Raw genomic sequence first — 18,185 nt, forward strand, 5'->3', positions numbered from 1 at the left:
TTCTCTTCTTCCTTCAGAAATATTATGGTTTGGATGCCAAGTGGGGTGACATTGAGCAGTGGATGGTAGGCTTTAACGAACAATCCCTGTGTGTTATGTTTAATAAACCTTGTGAGCTGCATAATGTCAGAGACAGTCGGTGCCAAATCGCTGTATGAAGAATATGTCTATGAGCTGCATGCTCAAAGTGTAGCTATCCCAAGGCAACTGTGAAAGCTGGTTCTATGCTCGCCATGAAGAAGCAATAATGAACAAACTTTTAAAATCCAAAATATTCTGTATTATTTTGGAATTCTAAGGCTCCTTTCACATCAGAGGTTCGATCAGGGTCTGCCTGTTTGTTTTTCAGGAGGTTACGATTTCACCACCAATTGTTCTTTATGGCGCAGTGGATGTCAGCAGACGTGTCGATTGTCACTTGCCGGCATCCGCTCCGCTAAAGACAGACGGATCGGGATTCATTCACCCGCTGTTGATTAAATTGGGTGACCATTGGAGGGAAAAACGCTCTGCATAAAGAACATGGACCTGTCATGTTCAGCGAAGAGATCCCTCACTCTGCAGGCGGATTCACTTGGACGGATTCCGCCCCGTGTGAAAGGGGCCTAAATACTGTCCAGATCAAGGTGTCCTTTTATGAAGCAGTGAAATCTATTCACTGCTTCATTCTCCGGCATTAACAGAGGAGATCTTTCTTCTCTGTATGCCAGTTTATAAAGCGGAGTAGATCGCTTCACCCTTGGAGGAGTGAAGCGATCTACAAACGCTTCTAACACTGGAGAACGGCCCCTAATACTGGAATCTCGTGAGACTTTACGAGATTACAGTACTAGAAATTCACCGATACACAGAGATGTCAATTTATTAAGCAGTGATAAATTATCACAGCTCAATACACTGACACACGGTGTGATGTTAGTAAAATAAAGCGTCCCCCTACATAATATATACATGTATATACACACACATTATATATATATATATATATATATATATATATATATATATATATATATATATATACACATACATAAATATGACAGGGGGACATGGTTACAGTGTTGGGGAGTCTGAACGAGGCATAGGGAAGTTAATTATCTTCCTCTTTCCTCCTCAGATCCCCCCACATTCTCTCTTCACTCCCCGGTTCTCCACCTCTGAGCTGGTGAATCAGGGAGTGTGAATTCTGACACAGATCGCCAGTGAAGCGCTGAGATCTCATAAACTGGCCGTTGCTGTGTCATTCTATGAGTATTCTCAGTGTGCGGAGATAATCGGCGGGAGAACAAGTTCAAACACTTCTCCCCCGATTATCTCTGGTTTATAAACTGTTTATAGGCTGTGATCAGCGGCGATCCTCTGGATCTCCACTGATCACTGCTTCATAAACGGACACCATAGAGTAATAAAAGTTCTGTAGCTATTTATTTTTGTTAGAGATAAAAAACAAAGTGGTCTGCCTTATTTATCACATTTGTATCCATATTTATTTCTTGGCTTACTGCTAAAGTATAAAAGAAGTTCTGTGGAAAACCTGTACTGAGATTTCTGTCCCCCATCTGAACACATACGTTGCCTGGATAATTTTGGCTGTAATGATTGAAAGCAACGCTTTTGCTCCTGTGTAAAAGAAGTAACCTACTTATCTTTCTGGTGGCCTATGTCTTCCACCTTCGCTTCCCCTGAAGGACACCAGCAGTTGATCTAGGGCAGCAGTCTCCAAACTTTCTAAACAAAGGGCCAGATTCCGGTCCCTCAGACTTTGAGGGGGGGTGGGCGCTGGTGTCAGTGGGAGGAATAGTACCCCATTGTTGTCAGTGGGAGGAATAGTGTCCCATCATTGGTGTCGATGGGAAGAATAATGCCCCATCAATGGGGGAAATTCTGTCCCATTGTTGGTTTGTGGTTGGAAACACTGCCTCAAGGGCCGGATTAAAGCAAACAAAGGACTGCATCTGGCCCGCTGGGCCGCAGTTTTTTTTGACCACTGGTCTAGGGGTTGAACAATGGAACTGCAATATGCGGTGCGGATCACAGGTATCCAACACTACCAGAAGTGTTGAATACTGAAAAGTCTAATGGAGACTGGAGCACTGAATCAGAACAAAGGTAGAGACAGGAACCATCAGAGGGGTGAGTATAATGGGTCTCCCACAAGGACCTGCATTTATGTTTTTGGGTGGTGATGTCACTCTGAAACACTTGGCTGGAGCAAGCGTGCAGATCACAGGAGTCGGCATACTTGTTCCAGGTCAATAATTGAGAAGCGCTGAAGCAATTGGATCAACCTGACAGCCAGGGAACTAGTATTTTCAGGGGGAGAAGTTGGCAGTGGCAGTCTTCATAGTTCCTCTGTACTGGTTTCATTTAACTGTTACATGGTAGGAGAACATATAATGGCATGTTTATGGACTATAAAAAAAAGGTTAGATGTTGCCTTCAAAGGTTAACTCCCCTAAAACTGTTATTACAGATTTGGTGGGTGCAGGTTGGTTTAAACTGTGCTGGGATAGGGTCATCCAGTGCTCAGGTCAAAGATGTTACCTGTGAACCTAGGAGAATCAGTGGGTGGGGGTAACATGCCAAAATGTATGGTGGTAAACGTGGCGAAGGAAGGATTGCCCTGATATTGGTGTTAAAAATGCCCCTGCGTTGGTGCTGTCACTGGAAGGAAAACGTGTCCCTGAATCAGTGTTTAAAAGAAAAAATGCCTCTTTGTCTCTGGGTGAAAGGTATGCAGCTGCATTGGTAGTGTTAATCTGAAACTACTTTTCACTTGATGTCAGTAAGATATAGGAGGGGGGGGGGGGGGGGCTCTGTGGGTGGCATTTAAATAAGAGGCCCTGTGTGGCTCAAGGGGCAAGAGGGTAGCTGAAGGGTTCTGAGATTGGCAGCAGGGTTATGGGACACTTTGGGGATTTGAGAGAAGTTTTTCACTATTTGTAGGTTTCTAACATCCTGTGTTCTTGTGTTTCATCATTACACTACTAGCTTACCGTGCCCCCATTCCCTTGTTTTACTTTTCCCCTGATCTCCCATCCCTCCTTGTCTCTTGCCTGTTTTTATCCTCTTTGCTGTGAACTGCTTCATGTATTTTTCTTGTCCCTGCAATGCTTTTCCAGGAAGACAGTGAGCGATACTCACACAGACCACGGAGGAATCTCCAGGTCAGTCTTTACCCATTTAACATTATGTAAACCATGCAAACCTACTGGTCTTTATAATCACTTAAAAAAGTGCATCAGTGCTGAGCTGCATGATCGTCCAGTACATTTCTCCTTTTACTCATTTATCCTTTGTCATTTAATTTTCAAATTTTTACCCAAATGGCTTTTAAGCAAGGCTTAACTCTCTCTATCACCCAACTACACTTCAAACCAATAACAAATGATTGAAATAACTTGATTAAGACTTTACCAAATGTATGCTAATAGATGTGTAGTTTCTTCTATGGGCCTACCCTTTTTCATCTTTTACAGATTAATGTGGATCTCCAGGCAAACGCCTTTTAAAAGGATTTGTAATCTTGAAATCCCTTTTTACAATTTAGGCCTTGTTCACACTGGCCTATCTATGCTTACACCTGTGCGAAAGGCTGTCTTTGCCAAATCTGGTTCCAAAGGAGTTCTGTGCGTCCACTTACAGGCAATCCCATTCATGTCCCCTGCGCAAAGGGCCATCTTGGACTGCATTAGATGCGCAGAAGTTCCATGTAGCCACATGCAGGCAGTCTGTTGGGATGCAGCTACTGCAATTACTTCTTTCATTTATTACACTGTTAATAACACGATCTCTGAATGGGGACGAGAATCCTGTGACTAATCAGACTTTTCCCAAGTTATGTTACAGGCAGAACCCTTTTCAATGGGGGATGAGGAAGAAGGGGGCACGTCCTCATTGGACCATCTGTACTAGTTTTCTGCCTTAATGGAAGATAAATCCACTTTAATTCATTCTTGAAGATCACAACAAAAACTCTGAAGTGGTTTCTGTGGCAGACCATACATATTTCATGTTTTTTTTTTTTTTTTTTTTTCCGTTCAACCACGGGTTGACTGAAAAAAGGAAAAAAAAATTACTAGTTTCCACCATCCATATACTTGATGTGGATAGGGAGATCCTTCCCGCTTTATTGTAGTCTGACAGTGGGAATACTTCCCTGCCACCAGAATACACTGATCAGTGTTGCAGGGTATAGCCGGCAGCGCTGATTGAGAAGGAAAAACCCAACAGGCTGGTTTGTACAAAAGATGATTAGTAGATCCACAACTAGCCTGCCTATATTTTGACCGAAATTTGTCTGGTCCCTGCTGAACCACCTGAAATTCGTTCCATGTGTGACCGGCTTTACAGTCAATGAAAACAATACCCTGGCTTTAGGCTACGCTCACATGAGCGAATAGGGCTGGTGAAAATAACTGCGGTGGGAATCCATTGCTGTCTTCCCAGCCTACCTTGTGTGTGTCCAGCAGTGATCACTGCAGATAATCGCTGGCTGGACAACGACGGATAGCTGTGGTCACCGACCTGTCATTAAAGTGTACAGGGCTCGGCAGAAGCAGTTACAGGTGACAGAAACAGTTGAGGAAATCGGCAGATTCCTGACGCTGTCATTTGTACTGCCGCTGGTAAACTACCTGTGCTGTAAACTGTGGGAAAAAATTCTCAATGCAGATACATAGATGAATGAGGGCTTGTTTTAAAGTGCCTTTACATTAAAACAAATCTTCATATGCGTTTTTTTTGTTTTTTTGCTTTTGTCCTGCTGCTCCTGTGGAACACAGTAGTGCAGTTCCTTCTACACTCCTGTGACCTATTTTCAGCCGACAGTGGGCTAAACTCAGCTCGTCTAGGTTTTGGAATAATCTTTACTTTACCAGCGGTATCCACTCGGATGCCTGGACTGGCAGCTGGCTCAGCCTTTTGGCGAGCCGCTGAGAGGCTGAGCCAGATGTTCCTGTCCCCTTCGCAGCCCAGCGCTCCAGTGAGAGCTGGAGTAGAAGAGAGTGGTGACTGACAGTAACCAGCTCTGTGCTCAGAGCAGAGGTTAGAGCTGAGCGATCATCAGTGTTTGGACGCACAGCTCTCAGTAGAGCCATCGGGGGACAGATGCAGGATTGGACCGATGCTGCATCCACCTAGGTGAAAACAAATGTTTATTTTTATTTTTTTGTCAACCTGAACTTTTAACAATTTACCTGGAGTTCCACTTACTGCTCATTGCATATAATAAAATCTAGGATTGAATGATCCCTTAACATTGGTTTTAAGAGCGCCTGTCCATGTGCGCATAGGACACGTTGAAAGATTTTATAGAGAAATGAAGCAGATCTAAGGAGATTCTGGTGTACTCAGTGTGTGGCACCGATCATAAGACCAAGCATAAATGGCAACTTCCTGCACATAGAAATGGCCAGCTATTTATCACAGTTTATAGACAAGATTTCCTTCTTTTCATGGTGTAAAATAATTGTTTGCACCTTGAAAGAGGCACCACCAGCACTGTTTGAACATTGGGGATTAGCACTGACTATTCTATTTATTCTGCTCTTTATAGCAGTCTTGAAGCAAACTGGATATTTAACCTAACATTTTATATTTTTTTTTTTTAGGAAAGGCATGTGAGGTAATGGCTGCAATGTGTAGTGGTTTATGTGAAATTCCATTTTTTTTTTTTTTTTTAAAGATCTAGCTGAATGCATTGTATGCCCTTAAGTTTGTAAAATTGCAAATTTTGAACCTGGAATAAGTGTGCAAAGGTTATTCTGATATATTTTTAATAAACTGAGCTGCCAGAAAATCTGTCGAGACTGATGTGTAGCTGCCATTGATAAGTTTCTTCTGAAAAGGCTAGTTGCTATTCTGTCCTTGTTTTCCATACTGAGTCACTATCTCGAATTAGGCATGTGGCCAGTGAAGCCATAATTGCTGATGCGAATACTTTTTTTGGTTCAGAGACTTAAAGCTATTGGATTGGAATGATAGCCAGGCAACTAGAATGTTCAGTAAAAAGAAACACTAGCATTGTCAATCTTTCTCTTCAGCCGAGTTTCCTTCAATCAAAGTATTCCTTTTCTGTGAACTAGGAGCATCCCTCCAGAGTGATTAGTGATTTCTTGAGCCTTTTTATTAATGATTATTTAACTTTTTGGCCTTTTCCACCTTCAGGTTTCAGATGATGATGATCTCATGTCTGTGACTAGCAGAAGCAGTCTTAGGGTTAGTACCCTGTGCTTTTCTATGTGCATAATGAGTGTTGTGCATTATTAATTGAAAAGTAATGCATGTGAAACTATTGTGATCTAAGTGGTATTGTCTTGTACCAGTTACTCCAGCATAAGGTACAATACAACTTGTCTGTTACCCATAAAAACTAGCATGTGATGAGTAATCCATGTGGCTGTAAGCAACAACTGCACACCCTGCGTTCTTAAGTGTTCACTTCCTATTTCATTAGCAGAATAGCCATTTTCCAGAAACTCACAAGTTAGTCATGCTGCATGCCATTGTTTTACTGTGTAGAATGTTTAGCTCTTAAAATGAAATTCTATTTGAGATATATACTGTGTGTGTGTATATATATATATATATATATATATATATATATATATATATATATATATATATATAGTGCGTGTATGTATAGGATGGAGTTCTAATCGGTATGCTTTTTCCTCCATTCAGCCAGTTTCCACTGCTAAGCTGACCACACAGTCAGATTTTGTTACTGGATGTAAATTGAATGGTTTGTTAGGTATTTAGGTAAGACCTCACAAATCAAGGTCACATCACAGGTCCCAGGAGGCTGTGGGTCCATTCATAAAGTTTAGTATAGCCTGTGCATGCATAGGGGGATGCTGGCTGGAAAGTGGCATGGAGTCACAGCTGGCTTCCCACAGTAGACCTGGATCCCTGGACATGGAAGTGTCATTTCATTCAGCTGACCTAATGAATTTTTTTTTCGTTTTTTTTTTTTTTAAGGCTGGGGAACCTTTTTAAACCACTTTGGGCCCTACAGGCTTATGTGCATATGGGTTCAGCTATAGATGCAAATTCAACTTTTCTGTTTCTTTGGGGGGGGGGGGGGACTTTTTTTTTATATACACAATGATAAATGAGGCTCGTTATGTTTGGGTGGTTTCTTGTCTTGCTATGTACAGTCGTGCATTCTGTGTAACTGGCTGCAGCATGGTTTTTCTTTACTTTAGCCCTTTTTTTCTTTTTCTGACAGACCAATGGTTACGAGGATGAATTACTTGGACCATCACAGTATAGGAAGTCCAGCAGGGTCAGTTAACAGTCCAAGCTTAGCATGTGGCCTCGTATACAATTGGGTTGGACATGTACTTTATGTGGACACTAAAACCGTTGTAAAGACCAGCTTTATTTTTCGATGTTGGATGCTGATTTTAGGGCATCTGTTGGCAGGTTTTACAATGGCCTGCTTAATTTACAAGGCATGACCAATGCTCGGTGTCTTATTTTTAACTTTTTTTTGTTTTTGTTTTTTTTACTCAGAGCTCCACAGGTAGTGGAGAGACCTTTCAGTCATCCCGGGGGGCACGTAAAGACGAGCCAATGGTTGGTTGTATACCTTCAGCTTTTGCCTCGTTTGTGTGGAGCTGGTGCATGGGACCCATCTATAACAAGCCATTAATGTGTGCTTTATTACAGCTGAATGTCACAGCTGTTTTTATTTAACCAGATTATACATTTACAATTAATATTAATGATGCGAACTAGACATTTATGTTGTCTGTTATTGTTTTTGGAGCCTGAGGATACTGACTCAGTTGTATGCTGCGAGGAATAAAGGTAAAGGTGTTGATTGGCCATGTTTACTGATTTTCAGCAGCTCCCAGCTTTTTTTTTTTAAATTAAACTGTAGTTTTCAGAATGTGAATATTCTGCAGCAATTGGCTGTGTATCTAGGCGAGTCTAAAACTGGACATGTGTATATGATAAGATTTACAGGCACAATTTGGTTCTCTGGAGATATGTCTACTAGCTGTCACTTTATGCAAATGGAGCTGACTTATTTTGGGGACGGAAATAACAGGGGGACAAGGTATCGAACCTCTCCCACTGATTCAACTTTGTCTCCATGGATGGTGTCATCTATCTACTGCCACAGAGAGTAGATGATCCAGTCGAAAAACGGATGTACTGACCGCTGTATAAATGATGGCCTGTGTGCCGTAAAATAGTATTCCGTTATAAAAAAAATTTATATAGTAAAAAAAACTGATTTGTTGGACAAACATTATCTTCTCTCTATGGGTAGCTTTATGGCGTCGGGGTACCTGCACATTGAACCATCTGAGACTTCTTTGCTGGAGGCAGAACAATATTTGACATCTGGGTGGATGGCAACTGATGATCATGATATCATGCAGGGAACAATAAAATTTGTGTTCGAAAGCTGTGTACGCATAGTGGCGTTCCTCGAACAGTCGATTTTCCATTTCATCTAAATGTGATTAGAGCAGATTTTGTAGTAAGTTGTCCGATACATGCTCTGATCAGTGGTAGAGAAGGGGGAAACAAATGATCCTGAACTAGTATGTTTATTACTTTGCTTGTGAATGTGTTGCTGGTAGGGAGAGTACCTGTCTATGTCTGAGCACCACATCTGCTTGTGCAGGCACACAGTTGCCTGCAATAATACAATACAAGCGCCTCTTCTTTATAGTATATTAATACAAAATATAGTTGGTGCAACATTTAACATACCGCGTTGTCATTCCTATGGAGTAAAGAACAGCTTGGCGCATACTGCACCACTTTTGGTGCTAGTTTCTTTTAATTCAAACATCTGTCAAAACCATAGTAGAATTGTTTTTTATTTCATCAGTATTATAAAAAGGAGGTATTTGCCAGTTTCATTGCCATAGTTTTGAGGAAGTATAATTTTTAATCTCCCCACACGCCTAGTATAAGGGGCTTAGTACTGGTGACCAACACAAATCGGGAATAACCGAAGCTTTACAGCACATTAAAATGACAATAAACAAAGCATCATTTTACACAAGCTTTATAGTGCCGGTTCACACTGTTGCAATTTCTGATGCAACTTGAGTGACACAGAATTGCTTGACAAGGAAATCCACATTTTCAGTGGTGCCCATTCACATCAATGCGACTGTGCTGTGCGGTTTTGTAAAAGGTTCCTATGCTACTTTGATGTGATTTTAGTACAATTTTTGGCTCCATAGAATATGCCACATGCAAAGTCGCACTGCATAATTGCACTGAAAAGTGCATCAAAAGTGCATTGCAGTAGTGTGAACCGAGCCATAGTAGACAGACAAGTTACAGCATTTTTGCATACACTCATCGGTGTAGATCCGAATGATTGTGATACATTATTTATTTATATATATATATATATATATATATATATATATATATATATAATTATAATGTATCTATTATACTGGTGCCGTTTACAATTTAGAAGGGTTAATGAAATGAAACTGAGTCTACATGCATATAGTTTGAGCATCACTTTTTGAGTAAACGTGTTAATTAGTTGCACAGTTCAAGAAATATTTTATTCTGAAAGATCATTTGTAGGATTAATAAAATGTATTTAATATGAGCCAGCAGATGTCCTATAACTGTACACATCAGTTCCTGCATGGAAATGTTATAATGGGAGTGCATGTCACGGCTTCACTTGCTAACAGGCATCAGCAAGTAATGTTAGATTTATATACATGCTAAGTTGTGAAGTGAGTGTTGGTATGTTTTTACAATTGAAAGGTTAAAGTTGTTGTTGTGCATGAACAGCTTCCATCTTTCATGGCTTTTCCTGTCTCCTCCATACGCAGAGCGCTTATTACTCTGACCTTAGCCTGGCCAGTGCTTCTCTCTCCAAGCAGCAGCAATCCGTGCACAATGGAAGTCGGGTCGGTTACTCCACATTTTTCCTCTGTCACACATGCGTAGCACGTAGCTCATTTCTTCTCTGTCTTGCTCGCTCTCTCCTGTGCCCTATCATTCTTTTTTTTTTTTTTCTTGTTTTATTTCAAATGGAGATAAATTTGATTCCGATATTAACATTGACATGCAGTGAATGACTCTTTACTGATACTTTAGTATGGGTTGTAATTATAAAGTCACAATTTGGACACGTGTTAAAGCTGAACTCTAGGCAAATAAAAGCACCCCATAGTCCAGAGTTGGTGATCTCTAGATTGGGTCTATTGTGGTCACTTGTGGGATAAAGTTGAGCATTGTGACCTCATCAGTGAATTGCATTTTTTTTTTTTTAAGTTTTTATTTCAGTACCCTTTTTGTCCAGTTACATGTAATACAAGATCATTTAATGTTAACATTACCGGTCATCCTATAATCTTCTGCAGCATGAGATGAGCATGAGATCATCCTAGGAACTGACCCAGGGTCTGTTGAGTTCTGCCAGTCTAGCTTGTTTCAGGCAATAGTAGCTATAAAGGGTAGCTGTTGATACAGCTTGTATGGGCAGACACGGACAGGGAAGACTTACCTAATATATTGACACTTATAGCTCACTGAGCAGACAGCTGAAAAGCTGCTTCTTGGAAATTTGGTATTCCTGCTTACCTCTAAGTTGCTGCAGAAGTATAATACAAAACAAATCATTTGGCAGGTAGCAGGGTTCTTGTATATGTATTTCTGCTGTGAAGTACATAGCTGTTTGCATGTAGTTTTACTTTAATCATTTAATCAGCCCCATAGTGAGCACACAGTTGAGTATACAGTAATAAAGTAGGCAAGGGGCAGTAACACAAAGCAACCAATTGAAATTCTTATTTCACTGACCTGACTCTAGAAGGTAAAGTCTGATTGGTTGCTGTGGGTTACTGCAGTTCACCTTTACTTGATGTCCGTGCTAATTGGGGATCATAGAGTTTATTTTTAGCCATTATTTGAAGCTTGCCCTATCACAGTTTACATCTGCTTAATGTATTCCTTCCTTTTCCAGCCTTCACTTCTGAACTGCAACTCTCTGCCTTCCAGATCTCAGCGGGTGGGTCATTTATTGCACTCTTTTCTGCTGTTAAACATTTCATGAATCCTTTCCCTGTCCCTACCTCTCTTTTATGTTTATATCTGACTGTTTGCTCTCTGTTCCTTGGTGCTAGGGGTCCCTGTATGAGGAGGGTGTCAACAATAGCAGCCGTCGTTCTTCCAGTTCTCGGCCTGTGAGAGTTTCTTGGTTTTATTTTATCATCTGTATATCTACTTGTTGAATACAGATCCAGCATAAGTACTTTGTTCAGTAATGTAGTTGTAAGCCTATCACAAATGTAATTTTGTAAGCTAGCTTTTTTTTTTAAATTACAGGTCTTATGAAAAATGTACTGCATAAATTGTATATGCTTATTAAAAAGGGTAAATTTCCCCAGACATTTTCACAGTCTTAGGCCATTGTCTTCTCCCAGTGGGGCAAGCTGTCCCTGCCAGGAGAAGACGGTGATTATTGCTAGCAGCCGCTAGCAATAATTGTGAGTAAAACTTGGCATGCTGGTTGTACCCAAGTTGATCGATCAACTTGGTACATTCAGCCTGCCCATACACGCTTTGAATCTTGGCCAGCTCCTACTGGTCTGACCAAGATTCATACTGTGTATGGACCTGCCTTAGATTCAAATACATACAATATTTTAAGGGAAAGCTGTTGCTAAATTATTCATAGCCATAGGGCTCATTCACATGGGTGTTAAAAACCTCAAGCACAGATGTGTAGAGTGTATGTTGTATGCACCGTTTTTCAAATTTATAGATTCATTTTGACAGCTGCACTGGCAGCGTAATGTTGTGTTGCATTCAGCAGTGTAAACAAGAGAATACAACACAGCCTGTGCCTAGGGCCAAAAATCCATATAAAATATAGATCGATATAAAAATGTGCTAATGTTTACATACTCAAAGCGTTATTGCCCCTTGTTGGCCATAGCCATCGTTTATTCAGTGTGGGCATGTCAACATCAATAGTGTTTAATAAGTGGTGCAGGTGCTGCTGGCTACACAATGTTGGCATTGACATGTCGCCCCCGAGCAGCAGCCAAAAGGGTGCATTAAATTAGTACTTATGTAATTGTTGCAGAAATGTTCCATCCTCATCATGTAAAGATAGGTTTAAACACAGAATCTTGCTTTAAAGAGGAAGTAAAGGCAAATTTTTTATTTTTTTTTTAAAGCACACCCTGTAAGGCAAAGGCATAATGAGATAGTATGCATAGCATACTAGCTCATTATGAATAACTTGCCTGAGAACGAAGCCCTCGAAGCGGTCCTCCATCTTCCTCTTCGCCGCTGCCATGGATCCCAGAGTGGCTTCCGGGTCTCGCGGCTCCGGCGCTGTGATTCGCCGGAGTCGTGATGACGTCACTCCCGTGCATGTGCACGGGAGCCGACACTCACGGCATATCGCCGCGATCTGCGGCCTGCCCAGTGTGCCTGTGAACCGCTGTCTACGGCGCATGCGCCGTAGACAGCGGTGGCTGTCTTCGGGTAAATATCTCCTAAACCGTGTAGGTTTAGCAGATATTTCTTGGACCTACAGGTAAGCCTTAATCTAGGCTTACCTGTAGGTCAAAGTTGGTTGTAAGGGTTTACAACCCCTGAAAGAGCTTTGGCTAGCAAGATCCTGCATCGGTAATATGCCCGTGTGAATAATCCCTCAGATCATGTCCAGTCCTGTTGAGTATATTCCTAATTGACAGCCGGTACGCCTCTGCTGGTACATTGATTACCACTGTCAACTAGCAAGACGCAGGTCAAATTACAGCATAGATCTACAAGGCTGGCTGCACATAGACAACCATTGTCACATGATACAGCTTGTCCTGCTTCATATATGTGGAGAGCTAATTCCTGAAGGGAGAGACCAGATTCAACTAAAGCTGGGAACGCCATTGCTGACCTATCAAGTGCTAGTTGCTTGACTGTTATGTTGACCCACTGGCTGCCAAATGCCAGGTTTTTGAGATGTAAAAAAAATCTGACAAAAATAAATCACTATAGAAATGTTTTCTACCTTTTTTTAAATGTGATCTTTAATCTGTGCAATTTATTTAAAATCAACTGAAATTGTTATGTAGTGGCAAAAATAAAATGTGATTGCATAGGTGTATGCAGCCTTTTATCATTAGGGATGTGGCTGTGTGTAGAAGTAACCAATTACATTAACCGCTTGGTGCCCATACTACGTCTATTGACGTCATGGGCTTTGTGGCGGTATATCTGAATGATGCCTGAGGCCACAGACATCATTCAGATATCGGCGTTTTCAGCCGGCAATTCCCTGCACCATAAGAATGATCATAGCGGCTGTTCCGCCGCTTGATCGTTCTTACGGGAGGGGACGCCCTCCCGCCGCCCTCCGGTGCTTGTACCGACTTACCGCTTCCATCGGTGAGTCGGTCACAGGATCCGCCGGCCCCCCAGAAGTTGCCATAGAGATTTCCGGCGGACCAGATAGTCCCCGGAGTCTCTATGATCATTCGGAGGCCGGGCGCGATGTTATGAAGTCACGCCTGGCCTCTGCATTCAAATTAACGGCGCCGATTTGGCTAGGAAGGCAGGATCATTTATTTATTTTTTTATTATTTTATTTTAGGCTTCCCAGCCTAGAGGTGAGATATGGGGTCCAATGTTTGGCGCCATTCCACGAGCGTGTGCAATTTGAAGCGTGACATGTTGGGTATCTATTTACTCGGCGTATCTTCCTCTTTCACATTATGCAAAAAAATTGCGCTAACTTTACTGTTTTTTTTCTTTTTCTTAAAAAAACGTGCTCGAAAAATTGCTTCACAAATACCGTGCGAGATAAAAAGTTGCAACGACCGCCATTGTATTCTCTAGGGTCTTTGCTAAAAAAACATATATAATGTTTGGGGGTTCTATGTAATTTTCTAGCAAAAAAATTAGGAATTTTACATGTAGGAGAGAAATGTCAGAATTGGCCTGGGCGTGAAGTGGTTAAATAGTAGTGGTTTTAGTCAAGATGGAGAGACTTGTCAACAGTTCCAAATATCAGTAAATTCTGGTATAAAACCCTAGGCCCCAGGCATACTGAAGCTCATTAACGGACGTTTTTGGGTGTTTTTTTTTTTTTTTTAACAGGCTGTAAACTCCCCTCTGTTATCCTATTTGTTCATGCACACTTGGATGTTTATCAGCAGTCGAGTTTATGGGCCATTTTCTGAACATCATAAAATCGCGTTCAGGAGTTAATTTTGCTGACCACAAAAAACGCTAAAAAACATAGCTCACCAGCGGTTTTAACATTATTTTTTTTAGCCATTTAAAAAAAAAAATGAAAAAGCTAATGCGGAAAAATGCTATTGCAAATACGTTAAAACGTTGAAAGACTCACTGCAAAGCTACTTGAGTTTTTATAATATTTTAACGTCCTGTGTGCATGGAGCCTTAAGGCCTCTGCTGGAGATGAGAGGAATTTCACCTTTCAGCAGGACAACAACCCAAAGTATACCTCCAAATCAATAAAAGAATGTCTTCATCAGAAGGAAATGAACGTTTTGGAATGTCCCAGCCAGGGTCCAGACTTGAATCCAACACTGGAGATGCCCTCACAATTTAACAGTTGGAGCAACTTTGCAAGCAAGAGTAGGGAAAAGGCAAGATGTGCCGTGCTGATGGACTCCTGTCCCAAAAGACTGCGGTCGTAAACTCAAAAGGTGCTTCAAAAAAAGTATTCTTTTAAGGGTCTTTTTTTATTTTTTTCCCCTTTTACAGACTTCAGTTTGTTTTTAATTGAGATGCACATATTATAGGTCACAGGTGGAAGTAAATCGGAAGTGATTTATCTTTGTCTGATATTTTTTTTTAATCTCTCAAACACCTGGCATTTATACAGGGGTGTGTAGACTTTTTAGGGCCTCTTTCACATGGTGCAGACTCTACCAGCACAGCTGGGAATCTGTCCGCCGATCTCCACTGAGCAGGCGCGTGTGGTTTGTCTGTGTACACTCTGCTTATGCTGTCGTACTATGGGCCGTCGGATGTAAACAAACCGCCTGTCCTTGTACACTCGATGGCCATCCGATCTGCCAGACAGATGGGTGACCCTCATCTGTCTGTTTTTAGCGCATATGATTGGTCTGCCTGTGTGAAATGTATCTTGTATCCATTGTATATGAATATAATCAGCAACTCAAATTATTTAGACAAGATAATTGGCATTTTACAGCAGTTTACAAAGAGATCAATAATGGTAGACTCTGTTCTAATCTCACAAGTTTCCTTTGGAGTTGGCGTATAGGTGGGAATCTGTTTTAGTTATATTTTTTTTTATTTTTTATTTTTTTGTGGTAGAGATGAGGTAAAATATTACCAGATAGGCTGTAGTGAAGGGGGTTTCCTATAAATATATTGGATAGTAGATGTTGTTGCAAGATTTCCAAGCCCCCTTCACTGCCCTAAGTATTAAGTTGTTTGATGTAACATCCTTTCCAGCAGCTTTCAGCAACTCATCTGAATGTTTGTTTTTATTTTTTTAATTATGAATCTGCATAGTTTATATAAAAAAAAATTGTACCACCTTAAAGTTAGAGTATTTTGTATGATACGCTGTATATTCGTACACTGGTAGTGTTATGATCACTGCATATTTGTAATCCATCCCCTGAGATGGCTTATCTAAGCTGTATTTCTAGTAACCTCTTGCACAGCCAGTTATTTTTAGTAGGTTGTGGTTTCATAGGAGGGGAGGTGGACAGTGGAGATTAGGCCAGATTTGCTGGTAGATGAATGTCACAGCTTCACAATATGCTGCAGGTTATTATATTTACATCATTCTTCTGCATGTTTTGTCTGTGATGAGAAGACAAGGGTATCTTTTTTTCCTGCTTTGCTCCCTTTGCACCATCCTGTGTGATTACAGTTTTTCTCCACTCACTTGTTCTTTTTTTTTTTTTTTTTTTCCCACACTGTCTCTCATGCTGTCTTCTCTGCCTTTCTATGGAAGCCCTCTGAGTACAGCTGTTACCCGGGCTCTGGATCTCGTGCCTCCTCTCGTGCCAGTTCTGCCCGTGCCAGCCCTGTGGTGAGGATTGCTTTTATTTTGTTCCCTTAGAGCAGAGGTCTCAAACCTCCAGCTTTTGCAAAACTACAAGTCCCATGAGTCATTGCAAGGATGACCGTTACAAGCATGACTCCCACAGGCAGAGGCATGATGGGGCTTGTAGTTTCGCAACAGCTTGAGGGCTGCCAGTTTGAGACCCCCTGCCTTAGAGTTTGTGAAAAGGTCATCTTTAAGACATAAGTGTGGCAAACCCAAAGAGAAGGTAATGGGCAGCAGTAAGATGAATGCATGCGGAGTTGCCTTTCTATGTCACGTTTTTAAAATACTGTGAATCCCTCTATGCATGATTATGTCTTTCTAAACTTTTGAAACCATAACAAGTTTATGGAAATTGCTGTTCTACTGTTCTTACTGACCCCTTGTGCTTCTGTAGAGATTAAAAAGGTTTATAGCTTATGATTTGAAATAAAGTACTGAAGCCCCCATTACTTGTTTATAAACCTGGAGGAATATTTAAGTTGCATCAAAGAAAGTTGGTACAGAAGGTTTTTCCTGAAATACTCTTTATTGTTAAAACAAAAAACAATAGCATAGCATTTTTACAGGGACAGGTTCTCTTTTAGACAGCAGGGATCTTGGTTCCCTAATATCTCCCCTGCACTCCTCTTCAGCTAATTGAGCAAAAATGATGCTTCATTAGCTGATTTCCCACTCAGAGATGCTGGAAAGAGACCGTTCAGTGCTAGGAAGTAACCATGTTGCTTCCCGGTTCATTCATCAGAAGGAACTCTCGTCCACAATATCCTGTGAAATCTGCTATGCTGTTGTCGGACTGACACACTGCTCCATTCTGGTGCCTGTAGAATCCCTTGCAGGAGAAAGGCGCTGGTCAGCTTGTCACACGCTGTCCTGACAGCCACAGGTGTTTAAAAGCAGTTGCTATTACCAAGCATTATGTTGGTGACAACCAATGGGTTAAAGTCGTATTAGACCCAAAACAAACTTTTTTTTTTTTTTGCTTTTGCTCCTTACCCACTTAGATGTGATGGCTGCATTCATTTTCCTAGGCTTTCTTTTGTTTTCACCTCGTGATCTGGCCAGTAAGTCTGTTGTTTTTCTACAGAACAAGCTGTTCTCAAAATGTAGCAGAGAAGTGAGACAAGCCATTTACCACTGACGGGGGTGCTTACAATGATCAGGATTTATTCATGTAAACCCTTATCTCAAAAGAAAAAAACGGTTGTATAACTGCAGTGTGAGTTGGAGTTTGGCTTCAATTTGTGTATATAAATCTGCTAGGACATCTAACCTTGGTTTACCCCCAGATTAACAATGTTGATGTGCCCCTGTGCTCCTTCATCCAGAGTGGGGTCACTGTAATACAGGTGTCTTACTTGCTAGATCACCAGGTGGAAACGGAAGGGAAAAAAACAAAAAAAATAGAAAACAAATGCAGCCATCACATCTAATGCTTTAGTAACCTGCAATATATTACATTTTTAGATTTTTGGTTTGATACCCACTTTAAATCTAACCATGAGCTACACAAAGATTTGAAAGTGTCAACCTTTATTAATACCAATATGATGTTGACCTCTACGGGGTTTCTTTTCTTATTTGAATTCTATAAAGCAGCAGGTTCAGTCAGACCTGTATGAACCCTCTGCTGGGAATAACTCCAAAGGTGACATCTTCAGGAGAATAACACACTATAATAGAACAAGTTTTTGTTTTCATAGTAATGGCCTTTTCTTTTTTCTTTTTTATGACGTTTATCTGTATTGTATGATCTGCATTGTAATATGTACATTGTTGTTAAGAGTATTGTAGCAGGCAATATGTTCATATTTTATTGGTGTGCTGCAAGCATGAATGTTATTTCAGGTGCAATGAAAGCAGTTCCTAGTATTATGTTGTCTTTCAAGGACACCGTAGTTTAAAGGGTTAATCCTTTTAAGACAACCTTTTGAGTTATGAGTGAATCTTAGCAAATCTACCTACTGGCACCTTATATGACCTAGAGTGCCCTGGTGTGGTGTCACTATAATGGGGTTGATTTACTAAAGGCAAATCCACTTTGCACTACAAGTGCCCTTTGAAGTGCAGTCTTTTCATTTGAGGGGAAGATCTGAAATGAAGGGAAGCTCTG

General features: G+C 41.0%; 1 protein-coding gene across 50 annotated transcripts in view; it reads left to right on the plus strand.

The window, feature by feature from the left end:
• The window catches only part of LRRFIP1 (LRR binding FLII interacting protein 1), a 187,176-nt gene that overhangs the window by 106,295 nt on the left and 62,696 nt on the right, over positions 1–18,185 (plus strand). For 17 of the 50 annotated variants that reach the window (XM_077448276.1, XM_077448271.1, XM_077448280.1 and 14 more), the window contains 9 exons: positions 18–65; positions 3,123–3,167; positions 6,169–6,219; positions 7,232–7,288; positions 7,519–7,581; positions 9,834–9,911; positions 10,970–11,014; positions 11,130–11,189; positions 15,980–16,057. The exons of 1 other annotated variant lie outside the window; for it this stretch is intronic. In XM_077448276.1, the coding sequence (XP_077304402.1) occupies positions 18–65; positions 3,123–3,167; positions 6,169–6,219; positions 7,232–7,288; positions 7,519–7,581; positions 9,834–9,911; positions 10,970–11,014; positions 11,130–11,189; positions 15,980–16,057 (525 nt within the window). The remainder of the gene's footprint in view (positions 1–17; positions 66–3,122; positions 3,168–6,168; positions 6,220–7,231; positions 7,289–7,518; positions 7,582–9,833; positions 9,912–10,969; positions 11,015–11,129; positions 11,190–15,979; positions 16,058–18,185) is intronic. 32 more of the 50 variants (XM_077448260.1, XM_077448264.1, XM_077448285.1 and 29 more) reach the window with 19 other exon arrangements.

Source organism: Lithobates pipiens, unplaced genomic scaffold, assembly GCF_037356315.1.
Source record: "Lithobates pipiens isolate NorthernLeopardFrog02 unplaced genomic scaffold, aLitPip1_a1.2 Scaffold_22, whole genome shotgun sequence".
Classification (NCBI taxonomy): Eukaryota; Metazoa; Chordata; class Amphibia; order Anura; family Ranidae; genus Lithobates; species Lithobates pipiens.